This window comes from Rhinatrema bivittatum, chromosome 7, assembly GCF_901001135.1.
Source record: "Rhinatrema bivittatum chromosome 7, aRhiBiv1.1, whole genome shotgun sequence".
Lineage (NCBI taxonomy): Eukaryota > Metazoa > Chordata > Amphibia > Gymnophiona > Rhinatrematidae > Rhinatrema > Rhinatrema bivittatum.
The window spans coordinates 90,285,070-90,297,826 of record NC_042621.1 but is presented as its reverse complement, the minus strand read 5'-3'; the positions used below and the strand labels follow the sequence as shown (position 1 = coordinate 90,297,826).

The window sequence follows — 12,757 nt, the reverse complement described above, 5'->3', positions numbered from 1 at the left end:
TCCTCGTTCCTTTTGGGCCGAACGAGCGTTCCGGCGCGAACCTGCGGGGAATCACGTGACTCCGCGTCACTCCGACGTGACGCTGACGTCACGTGCTCCTTGCAAAGTTGGTCAGAAATGGCGTCCTGACCCCGCTGGACCACCAGGGAGTTGTGGTAAGTCTTGGGGGGAGGGGGATTAAGGAGGGTGAGGGGTTTAAATTTTTATTTGCACATATGGACATATACTCAACTCATTGAATTCTGTTTATGTCCATATTGACCGCAAATGGGACCCCCTTTGGACATATGGACATATGAACTTAAACTTTTGCTCTGCACATCCCTACCAAACTCTGGAATGACTCTCCAGAGGCGATTAGACTAGAAAATGAGTATGTTCACTTTAGAAAGCGTTTGAAAGTCCATGTCTTTGGCCTTGCTTTCCCTGTTTAGGTTCTTTTTGTGCTCCTTCCCAAGATGGTTTAATGCTTTGTTGTTTTCTTTGTTTTGTGATTTCTTTGTAAGGTTATTTTACTTTGTATGTGATTTATCTGCTGAGATTGGTGGATCAGCAGGCTATAAATGCTGCAAATAAATAAATGTCTACTATCTTGTGTGAATGAACATTGCTCTGTATTATGAGAGTCTCATTTGTTAGATGTGTTGTTTAATGCACTAAACTGTGGTTTTTGTTTTTGTGTTAAATTTTTAACCATAGTATTTATTTATTTATTTTATAATTAAACACAAGCAAAGAACTGAATATAAATTTAAAAGCCTACCGTTCAGATTCTGTCTCTATTTCCTCATCTTCACTGCTTTCAGAGTCACTGAAAACAGCAGAAAGCATTCGAATTTTTTCTTTTTCCTCTTGTTTAACAAAAACATTTTTGATATGTGTGGTAGAATAGTCATTTTCATCTATTCTTGAAATCTTTTTCTGGTATTCCTCTATTACTTCTATCAGAACAAAGAGACAAAATGGAAAGATTAGAAGAAAGGGAAAATATTAGTAGGAGATGGCACCAGAAGCAAAAAACAACCAGCCAAACATGGGAAGAAAAGCAAGTTTGCTTACCAAAAACTGTGTTTTCCATAGATAGCAGGATGAATTAGCCATGCTATTTGGGTGACATCACTGATGGCGCACTCTAACAGACATTCTTTGCCAAGATTCAAAGTTTTTGCGTGTTGCACCTGCGCGGCACTTCCTGTGCACAGCACATCATCCCTCTCTTCAGTTACTAAAAAAGCTAGAAGGCAACGGCCTTAGAATATAGCAGTAGAAACAACATGTTCAGGGAGGAGGAAGGAAAGCATGGCTAATTCATCCTGCTACCTATGGAAAACACTTTTTACAGTAAGCAATCTTGCTTTTTTTGGTCGATAAGCAGGCTGAATTAGCCCTGCTAATTGGGAGTCCCAAAAATATCAAGAAAAAACTCAAGGTATGGAATAGAGGTGTTAGTTTATTACTACCCATTATGCCATACCTTAACTTTTTTTTTTGTACTCCACCATGAACATGGTTTTCTAGTCTAGCACACTGGATGATACTACCTGTCCCAGTCCACTAAACAGTCTAAGCAGTAGTATGCAGTAAAAGTATGAACTGAGGACCAAGTGGCAGCTCTACATATGTCCTGTATGGGAATATTTTGCAGATGCACTATAGAAGAAACTTTAGCTCGCAGTTGATGCACTGAAACTGAACCTGATAAAGGAATTTGTGCTGAATTATGACAGAACTTAATAAGTTTGTGATCCAGTTTGATATGGTTCTTTTGGAAACTGCAATTTGTTACGCCCGTTGGTCGCAGGCGGCTGTGACCACTAATGCTCACCTCTTTCTTCACTTCTTTGACACCATTGGGGAAAGTGGCAGCCTCCGGCAGCTACTGCCGACCCTTCTGGCTTTCCCGGGACAGCGTGGGAGCTACCGACCGCCATCTTGCCTCCGAGATTACTTAGGCGCGCGCAAGCGCGCACAGGCCAGTCTTAAGCAAATCATGGCGGGAATCTCGGGGGTGTCCACTCCGGATGACGTCTTCACTCTGCAATACTTAAACTGGCTTGCCCTGCCTTCTGACGAGATAGCAAGGAGTTCACTCATTGCTGAATCCACTTCTCTCTTACGGACTTCCCGTTCCAGTTCCTGCACTTCGGTGAGAGACACTCTGGGTACCCACTCCTTGGGGGCCCTTCCTCGTCTCTGGCTAGCCAATCCTCGGAGGGCCTTCTGCCTTGGACTGCTGCCTGTCCCCATTTCCCAGGAGCTCTTCTGGAACTACCACTCTGTGAGTACATTGACTCTATGGACCACAACTGCACCAGCTTTATTGTGAGATCCTCTCCGGTGTACCCCATGCCTGGGGCCACTACCGTGCCTTCTCTGAGTGAGAAATCTCTCCGGTGTACTCTGCATTGCAGGCCACAACCGCATCATCGCTACAGGACCCTCACTGGTGAACCCCGTGCCTCAGGCCACTACCATACCATCTCTGAGTGAGGAATCCCTCAGTGTACCGTGCACTGCAGGCCACTACTGCATCATCACTACAGGAGAGACTTCGTCTATGTACCCAGCTCTGTGGACCACTACCGGATCTCCACGTCTGAGGTATTCCCTCTGGGTATACCCCTCTGCACAGACTTGTTACTTTCTCCTGCACTTCCCACTCCGTGGGCTGTGCCTTTCTTCCTCTCTAATAAAGACTCTATTCCACAGCTGTGTCTGACCCTTTAAATTAAATCCCCCACGTCTCCGGTAGCCCAACTTTCAGCGGACGAACTCCATCGCCCGTGGGTCTCCACACATCATGCCCTGCTCAAAGCCAGTCAGGTGGCTAAAAAATATGCAGATCAGCGATGGAGGCCGTATCCGCCTCTGAGACCTGGTCAAAAGGTGTGGCTGAGCACCCAGTTTATTCGTATGAAATTGCCATCAGCGCGACTGGCTCCTCGATTTATTGGACCTTTTCCCATCCTCCGCAGATTGGTGCAGTGTCGTACCAGCTTCGACTACCGCCTTCTCTCAAGATCCTCTGGTGCCCCTTTAACCCCTCGATCATCTAACGGTCCAAGTGACTCCCTCACAGGCTTTCTGCTTCGGATATATTTTAAAAAGTTTTTACTGTGAGCTTTTGCCTCTACAGCCAACTTCTTTTCAAATTCTCTCTTAGCCTGTCTTATCAATGTCTTACATTTAACTTGCCAATGTTTATGCTTTATCCAATTTTCTTCTGTTGGATCTTTCTTCCAATTTTTGAATGAAGATCTTTTGGCTAAAATAGCTTCTTTCACCTCCCCTTTTAACCATGCCGGTAATCGTTTTGCCTTCTTTCCACCTTTCTTAATGTGTGGAATACATCTGGACTGTGCTTCTAGAATGGTATTTTTTAACAATGACCACGCCTCTTGGACATTTTTTACTTTTGTAGCTGCTCCTTTCAGTTTTTTTCTAACAATTTTTCTCATTTTATCAAAGTTTCCCTTTTGAAAGTTTAGCACGAGAGCCTTGGATTTGCACACTGTTCCTTTTCCAGTCATTAAATCAAATTTGATCATATTATGATCACTATTGCCAAGCGGCCCCACCACCGTTACCTCTCTCATCAAGTCCTGTGCTCCACTGAGAATTAGATCTAAAATTGCTCCTGATGGAGCTTTATGGAGCAATTGGTTCCTGAACCAATTGCTCCATAAAGCTATCATTTATTCCATCCAGGAACGTTATCTCTCTAGTGTGACCCGATGATACATTTACCCAGTCAATATTGGGGTAATTGAAGTCTCCCATTATTACTGCACTACCAATTTGGTTAGCTTCCCTAATTTCTCTTAGCATTTCACTGTCCATCTCACCATCTTGACCAGGTGGACGGTAGTATACCCCTATCACTGTAGTCTTCCCTGACACACAAGGGATTTCTACCCATAAAGGTTCAATTTTGTATTTAGTCTCATGCAGGATGTTTATCCTGTTGGACTCTATGCCATCCCGGACATAAAGCGCCACACCTCCTCCCGAGTGCTCCTCTCTGTCATTGCGATATAATTTGTACCCCGGTATAGCACTGTCCCATTGGTTATCCTCTTTCCACCATGTCTCTGAGATGCCAATTAAGTCTATGTCATCATTTACTGCTATACATTCTAATTCTCCCATCTTACTTCTTAGACTTCTGGCATTAGCATACAAACATTTCAAAGTTTGTTTTTTGTTTGTATTTTTATTCTGCTTTTTAATTGATAGGGATAAGTTAGAATTTTTTAGCTCAGGTGAGTTTTTAGTTACAGGCACTAGGACTACTTTTCTAATTATTGGAACCTCACTGTCGGGATGCCCTAATTCTAATGCATCATTAGTATCCTTTAAAGATACCTCTCTCCGAACCATGCGCTGCTGAGCGACTGTCGGCTTTTCCCTTTGTTCTAGTTTAAAAGCTGCTCTATCTCCTTTTTAAAGGTTAGCACCAGCAGTCTGGTTCCACCCTGGTTAAGGTGGAGCCCATCCCTTCAGAAGAGACTCCCCCTTCCCCAAAAGGTTCCCCAGTTCCTAACAAAACTGAATCCCTCTTCCTTGCAGCATCGTCTCATCCACGCATTGAGACTCCGGAGCTCTGCCTGCCTCTGGTGACCTGCGCGTGGAACAGGGAGCATTTCTGAGAATGCTACCCTGGAGGTTCTGGATTTAATCTTTCTACCTAAGAGCCTAAATTTGACTTCCAGAACCTCCCTCCCACATTTTCCTATGTCGTTGGTGCCCACGTGTACCACGACAGCCGGCTCCTCCCCAGCACTGTCTAAAATCCTATCCAGGTGACGCGTGAGGTCCGCCACCTTCGCACCAGGTAGGCATGTTACCAGGCGATCCTCACGCCCACCAGCCACCCAGCTATCTACATTCCTAATAATCGAATCACCAACTATGACGGCCGACCTAACCCTTCCCTCCTGGGCAGTAGGCCTTGGGGAGATATCCTCAGTGCGAAAGGACAATGCATCACCTAGAGTGCAGGTCCTTGCTACAGGATCCTTTCCTGCTACACCTGGTTGGTGCTCTCCCATTATGAGACCTTCTTCCTCCAAGGCAGCACCAGGGCTGCCAGTCTGAAGTTGGGACTTGACTACTATGTCCCTGAAGGTCTCATCTATATACCTCTCTGTCTGCCTCAGCTCCTCCAGGTCTGCCACTCTAGCCTCCAGAGATCGGACTCGTTCTCTGAGAGCCAAGAGCTCTTTGCATCGCATGCACATGTACAACTTCTCACCGGTGGGTAAAAAATCATACATGTGACACTCGATGCAAAAGACTGGGAAGCCCCCATCTTGCTGCTGGACTGCTGCCTTCATCTCAATTTTGATCAGTTCCTAGTTAAGTTTTAGATTGCTATGGGAGTAGGAATGTGTCTAACTTTCTTTAAATGTATTAGTGAATTCACTATGTGTCTGGTAGTGGCCTACCGGGGTCTGATCGAATTCTCAATAAAGTTTTTGTTGATGTTTTTGGTTTTTTTTTTGTGAAAGTGGCACCTGCCTATAAATTAAGGGATGAGCTAGGGGTGGGTGGGCGAGGGGTGGGAGGGTTGGGAAATACAAACAGTCTAACTTCAGTTAGTCAGCCTGAGTGACTCACTGCTCCCTTGATTAACAAATGTTGGTCCCTATTCAAACCCAATCACACTACCTCAACACCTTTCCAAGGTGAGTAACTGAGCTGAACTATTCAACTTTTTTACTTTGGTATATACTGCTCCTAGCTTATTTCTAGCTTCTGGCTACTTTTTTGTGTTTTTGTTTTTTTTTTTCAATACAATGCAGCTCAGATGCTTGGATAGGTGCATTGGATGCATTGGAGAGGTGAGCAGGCCCATACGCAGGCCGAGCGCGTACGGGGCATGCAACATATTTGACTTTATTTATCCTGATCAATCGGGTTTTCTTAAAGGCCATTACATCTCTAACAATACTTGTCTTTTTCTTCACATTGTCAAACATACTCCCATCCCCATAGTTACTCTTTCTTTAGATACCGAAAAGACTTTCAGCTATGTGGAATGGGAATATCTTTTTTCAATATTATGTTGGTTTGGTTTTGGTAATAGTTTTTATCACAATCCTCAGGCAAGCATTCTGGCTAATACCATGGTTTCTTCCAAATTTACCCTGCATAGAGGAACATGACAAGGATGTCCCCTATATCTATCTATTCCTTTTTAATCTGACATTAAAGTCTCTTCTGTTGGCCATCAGACAGGACCCCAGCATTTTGGAGATAGCAATGGAGAATACAGAAAAGCAAGTTTGTTTACCGTAAACGGTGTTTCCGTAGATAGAAGGATGAATTAGCCATGCTGTCTGGGAAGTGTCGTGACGCGAAGTAGGCGGAGTCTCCTCAGCTAGTAACAGAGCTTTGACTCTGTGTGTCTGCACGGTGGTATTCTCGCGCGGTTCCCTCTTCTCCTCAGTTTCTTTGTAGCCAAGCGAGAGGAAAGGTAGGTTAGTGTGTCCTGTAGTTGACTGTCTAGGGAGGAGGGAGGGAACGCATGGCTAATTCATCATGCTATCTACAGAAACACTGTTTACGGTAAGCAAACTTGCTTTTTCCCATCGATAGCAGGGCTGAATTAGCCATGCTGTCTGGGAGTCCCAAGCTCCCTGGTTGTGTCTATGTGTAATGTTTTTTGAAGGTTTGGACAGCAACCCTAGAAGTGGTAGACAGTCTCATAGCTTTTGTATAGTTGATAAGACTGCTGTACCTAGTGCTGCATCAGAGGTCGTTTGTTGTTGAAGGGAATAATGAGACGTAAAAGTGTGACTGGAGGACCATGTTGCGCTTTGCAGATATCCAATAGTGGAACATTGTTCAAGTGAGCAAATGATGCTGCTGTGGCGCATATCTGATGCGCCTTTGGTCTACTGTCAAGTTTGATAGAATGTTTATTGTAGCAAAATAGAATGCATTGTGATAACCAACTGGCTATAGTCCTTTTCGAGACGGGTTGGCCCAGATCGTTGGGGTTAAAGGAAAGGAACAGCTGAGAATGCCTAGAAGTGGGCTGAGTCCTCTGTTTGTAGAAGGCTAGAGATTTTTTACAGTCCAGAGTATGTAGAAGTTTCTCCCGGTCATTGGCATGAGGTTTTGCCATAAAAATGGGGATAGTGATGGTTTGATTGAGATGAAAAGGGGAAACCACCTTAGGGAGAAAAGTAGGGTGAGGTCGGAAAGTCACTTTGTCATGGTAAAACTCTAGGTAAGGGGAGTAGTAAACCAATGCCTGGAGCTCACTGACCCTCCGTGCTGATGTAATAGCCACTAGAAAAACTGTTTTCCATGTCACATATTTTATGTGGCTGGTCTCTAATGGTTCAAAGGGTGATATCATGAGCTGTTCCAAAACTACATTGAGATCCCATGGTACCGGTAGTTTGGTCACTGGCGGGCGAAGACGTAACATGCCTTTCATGAACCTAGATATTAGTGGGTGATTTGATATAGGCAGATCGTTATGCTGTTCATGAAACGCTGCTATAGCCCTAATGTGTACTCTGACTGAAGTGGTAGCTAAACCCGCTTCGTACAGGGTGTGTAGATATTGTAGTAATTGTGAGGCAGTAACAGAGGAAGAATTTATGTTCCTAGGAGTGCACCAGGTTAGGTAGCAATGCCATTTGCCTGTATAATTACGTCTGGTGGAAGGTTTCCTGGATGCGATGAAAATGTCTTCCACATTTGTGGGTAAATTAAGATGATTCAATACCTGCTGAAGCGATTGATTCATCGAGTGAAGAAGAGAGCCTCCTTCTTGTGTTAGCAGATGTGGACTGTTTTGTAGCAGTATTGGTGGTCGTATGGAAAGCCGCATCGGATACGCATACCATGGCTGCCTTGGCCATGCTGGAGCAATGAGTATCATGTCCGTCATATCCTGTATACACTTTTGAACTGTCCGAGAAATTAGTGGAATGGGAGGATAAGCATACATCAAGCCTGTCATCCATGGAATGAGGAAGGCATCGGGGGTGAACCGTATGCTGCTGGGATAAATGAAGCAGAAGGTTTGAACTTGTCTATTGCTTTCTGTGGCAATAAATCTATCGACGGAAAACCCCATTGCTGAAAAATGCTTTCCGCTACCTCTGGATTTAGGGTCCACTCGTGTGGATGAAAAACTCGGCTTAGATGATCTGTTGTAATATTGTCTAGGCCCAGAAGGTAAGTGGCTTGGAGTGAGATTTGAAACTTGAGAGTCCAATGAAGTATTCGAAGTGCTTCCTGACACAGAATCCAAGAACCGGACCCTCCTTCTTTGTTTATGTAGAACATTGCTACTTGGTTGTCTGTATACACCATGAGGTTTGAGTGTTGGATTTGAGTGGAGAAGGTTTGAAGTGCTTTCCAGATCACCTGAAGCTCTAAGAGATTGATCTGGTACATAGACTCTTGGGGAGTCCAGAGACCTTGTGTTTTTAGGTCGCCTAGGTGGGCTCCCCAACCTTTCCTGGACGCGTCCGTAGTGAGCGTGAGCTGATGCGGAGGTAGACAGAAGGGGGCTCCCGTTAATAGGTTGGGAGGAGAGTTCCACCATCGAATGTCCTCCTTCATCGTGTTGGTAATGTGAATCTTGGAGTTGAGCGGTTGCAGAAACTGAGACCACTGTGTCTTTAGTCCCCACAGTAAGCGACGCATGTGCAGTCTGGTGTGGGGAACTACGTAGATGGCTGCCGCCATATGCCCTCGAAGTTGAAGGATTTGGTGTGCAGATGCTTGATGTTTGTTGAGTGGCTGTGCGCTAAGGTCATAATAGTGCGCATCCTGTCTAATGGAAGATAGGCCCTCTCTTCTATCGTATTGATGAGAGCTCCTATAAACTGAAGTATCTGTGTAGGTTGGAGTTGGGATTTTTAGAAGTTGACCTGGAATCCCAACGTTTGAAGGCAATTGATCATACATAACGTGTACGTCTTGAGACTGGACAGATCGGAAGCTACTATTAACCAATCGTCCAGATAAGGAAATATTTGGATCGATAGTTTCCTGAGATGACCCACCACCACTGCTAGACATTTTGCGAATACCCTTGGGGCTGAAGACAGACCAAAGGGGAGTACTTTGTATTGGTAGTATGAACTCTGAACTGGAAAGCAGAGGTATTGCCAAAAGGAAGGGTGAATTGGTATATGGGAATAAGCATCCTTCAGGTTGATGGAACATAGCCAATCCTGGGGTTGTATCAGAGGTAGGATATTTTTGAGAGAGGTCATTTTGAACTTCTCTTTCTGAATATGCTGATTCAGGAGGCAGAGATCCAGTATTGGCCAGAGGCCTCCTGATTTCTTTGGAATGAGAAAATATGGGGAATAAAATCCTTGATTTTGATGTTGAAGAGGATTTGTTTGAATAGAATTCTGAAGTAGGAGGTTGGATAACTCCGCATGGAGGAATGATGAATGGATAGGTGCATCTCGTGTTGGAGACAGATGAGGAAGGGGTGGAATCCCTTGGAAATTGAGATGATAACCTTCCCTGATGATGTTGATCACCCATTTGTCTGAAGTGATGGATTCCCAGTGGTTTAGAAAAAATTGGAGATGCCCTCCTATGAAGTCTGGAGGTGGCGGTGGCTTGATGGCACTAAAAAAGATGATTGCTGTTTTTGCTGCGGCGTTGTTGTTTGCTTCTGTTGTCTTTGTTGTCTGGGTCTTCCCCTGGGTGTAGTTTGGGGCATGGACCTTGGAGGTACACACGGATGTGGCCTATATTGTGCGTATGGTCTAGAATATGACCTTGGTTAATACTGACGACGGTAAGGTTGAAAATATCTCTGCTGAGATTCCAAGGGGAAGGTAAGAGATTGTACCGCTGCACGTTGTTCTTTCAAACGGGAGACCATATCTGTGAACTGGTCACCAAAAAGATTGTCTCCCCCGCATGGAATGTCTGCCAGCTTGTCATGGACATCGGTGCGAATAGTGCTTGCTTTAAGCCAAGCCAGACACCTGGCGGCTATGGCCGAAGCGGAGGTTCTTGAAGAGGACTCAAATGACTCATAAACTTATCTGAGCAAATGTCTAAGTTCTTCCTCTAAATTCAGGAATGGTTGTGGAAGAATATTATCTTGTGAAAGACAAAGTGGGTGAAGTTTTTGAAGAGTCTCAAATAAGTATTGTGTAGTATAAAATTGATGGTGTTGAATCCTAGATGTCAACATCGATGAGTGATAAACCTTCTTTGCGAAGTCGTCCAAACATTTATGTTCTTTATTTGGAGGGGCGATGGAGTGTAGTTTTGAGCGTTTTGCTTTTGCAAGAGCTGACTCTACTATCACCGACTGATGAGGAAGTTGAGGAGATTCGTAGATTGAAGAGTTACGAATCTTATATTTAATGTCAATCTTCCTAGAGGTTGCGGTCGTGGAAAATGGGGTTTTCCAATTTTTTAAAAGGAGGTTTTCCAATACCGAATGCGGTGGTAGGGCAGTTGGTTCAGCCGGGTTTTCAAAAATCTTTAGAATGCCCATCATTTCAGTTCTAGGATCTGGGATTCATCCTGTTGGAAGTTGGAGGAGGTACCTATTTTCTCAATAAATTTGGAATAGGTTAAGTCCTCAGGAGGAGAATAAGGCTCCTGTGGTCCCTCTGGTGGGTCCGATAGTAATCCAGTAGAAGAGTTGGATGAAACCATAGAAACCTGTGAAACAGGGCTCGCTAGGTGGTGCTCAGGTTCTGAGCTGATGTCCCCTGTAAAAAGATCCGGTGAAGGGGGTGATGAAGTGTGTTGGGAGACCACTGGTGGAACCTATTTTCCTTGTTCCAGGTCTTGAAAAAATGAGGATAGTACTTCTGATATTTTTGACATTGCAGATGCTGCAAGGGTTCCTTGTGGAGGGATGTGCAATTTTTGCCTTTTGTGTGGAGGATAAATCAAATGTAGTGATGTATCCTCCTGTGAAGTGTTCCCACTGTAAATGTTGGGAGTTGCGTGAACTTACTTTGGTGTAGGCAGTGTTGATCCTGATGAGAAGGAGCGTGTACTGAGAGGAGAATCTTGTGAGGGAACTGATTCTGCTTCGGAGAGAAGTTCCACTTCAATTTCCCGGCTAGATGTGGAGGAAGTAGGAGAGTGTTCCAGGTGCTTCCTCTTTGCTGTTCTTTTGGAAGGAGTATGTTCCATAGGTGTTTTCTTGGTGGCTGTTTCAAGTTTGATGAATGTTTTGAGTATACGGCCTGTTTTGCACCATGAGTCAATGAGGTGTCGTCTTCTAACTGTATGGTGTGCTTTATGGCGGCCCCGTGCTTTGTGATGGAGCATTGTGTCGTAGCAATGTCCTGCTTCGAGGCGGCGCCGTGCTTCGAGGCGGCGCCATGCGTCATAGCGCCCTGCATCGTATCTCCGTGCGTTGTCGCTCCGTGCATCGTATCGGCGCTCTGCACATACATCTCCTTCACCTATATGGAAATTCTGTAATCTGTCTTCCCCAAGTATCATTCTCACGTTAAAATCAATAATTGAAGTGTGAACTGGAAAATCAGGCAAGCAGCTAGTATATGGTTTTATACCAATTAGTAGTTAATAATAAACCAATTTCATTTGCCTCCTTGGTTTTCCAATGTAACTTATCTGTTTGTCAATACTATTGATGGATACAATTTCCAAGCTGTAATAGATCTGTACTGTACTTCTGAATACTTTGGATCAAGTACTGAAATTAGCCCTTTTGTATCAAGAGTTCGCCCGTGGACACCCCTTGCCTCAAATTTATATAAGGTGATCAATTGGGCTAAATTTCCCAAACCTGTTGTCCTACAAAATATCTGGATTTCAGAACTGGGCTGTTCAGAAACAGATGTTGACTGGACTTATCTATGGAATTTTACGATATATATCTCACTTTCTTCCAATAACTCAAAATCACCTGGTGACATTACTGATCATTCTACTGGCACACGTGGGGGAGGGGAATTTTAGATAAATACACGCGGCGACGCAATTGGGCCTCCCCCAATCCCTCCAAGTCTGCTCCAATTAACGAGAGGACTGGAAGAGAACTTCCCTACCCCCCTACCTAACCTTCCTCCCTCTTCCCCTCTCCTCCCCACCCCCTAAACCTAAGCTAATTATCACCAACTTTTTATTTTACTACTTGCTGCTCCTCCAAAGGACAAATAGCTTCTGCACGCAGGCAGCTGGCCGGCGCACGCTTCCCCAGGACAGCGGCCATTCCTCTGTCCTGCCTCACCCCGGGTCCTTCCAAAAATGCATGCGGTACACGCAAGACCCAGCCACAAACATAACCTCTGTTATTTACGCATGTGGCCATTTGAAAATTTGCTTGTATTTCTGCCTCTCAGTATAATGCTGATGAATTCCTAATGTATTTGCTGCACTGTTTATAGTATATGGTTTTGGATTCATTTGAAAGTCCATCCAAAATGAAGTTCACATAAAACATACATTAGGATGATTGTAATTTCCTCACTTATCTAATGCTTTGCTTAGTTTGCAAATTATTTGAATATGACTTTAGTATAGTTATAAGTATTAGCAATGAGAAAATATATTACTATTACAAAAAGAGACATATTTGACAGCAAAGGCAATGACTTACAGTAAGGATACCACTTTGCCAGTGGCATATTTCAGTTTCATAGACAGTAACATGCCTTATTAACATATTCTATACTGATAGAACTGAATCTTTATATTTCATGTTTGCCCTGTTACATGTATAATCTAAATTTTGGCATTTTGTTACAATCATGGCAGAAGAAAT

At 44.1% G+C, this 12,757-nt stretch overlaps 1 protein-coding gene across 3 annotated transcripts in view; it reads right to left on the bottom strand.

Moving 5' to 3' along the window:
• Positions 1–12,757, bottom strand: part of LOC115095247 — a 392,965-nt gene that overhangs the window by 323,184 nt on the left and 57,024 nt on the right. For all 3 annotated transcript variants that reach the window (XR_003857731.1, XM_029608666.1, XM_029608667.1), the window contains one exon: positions 764–941. Coding sequence is in view for 2 of the 3 variants with exons in the window: in XM_029608666.1 (XP_029464526.1) it covers positions 764–941 (178 nt within the window). In the remaining variant the exon portion in view is untranslated. The remainder of the gene's footprint in view (positions 1–763; positions 942–12,757) is intronic.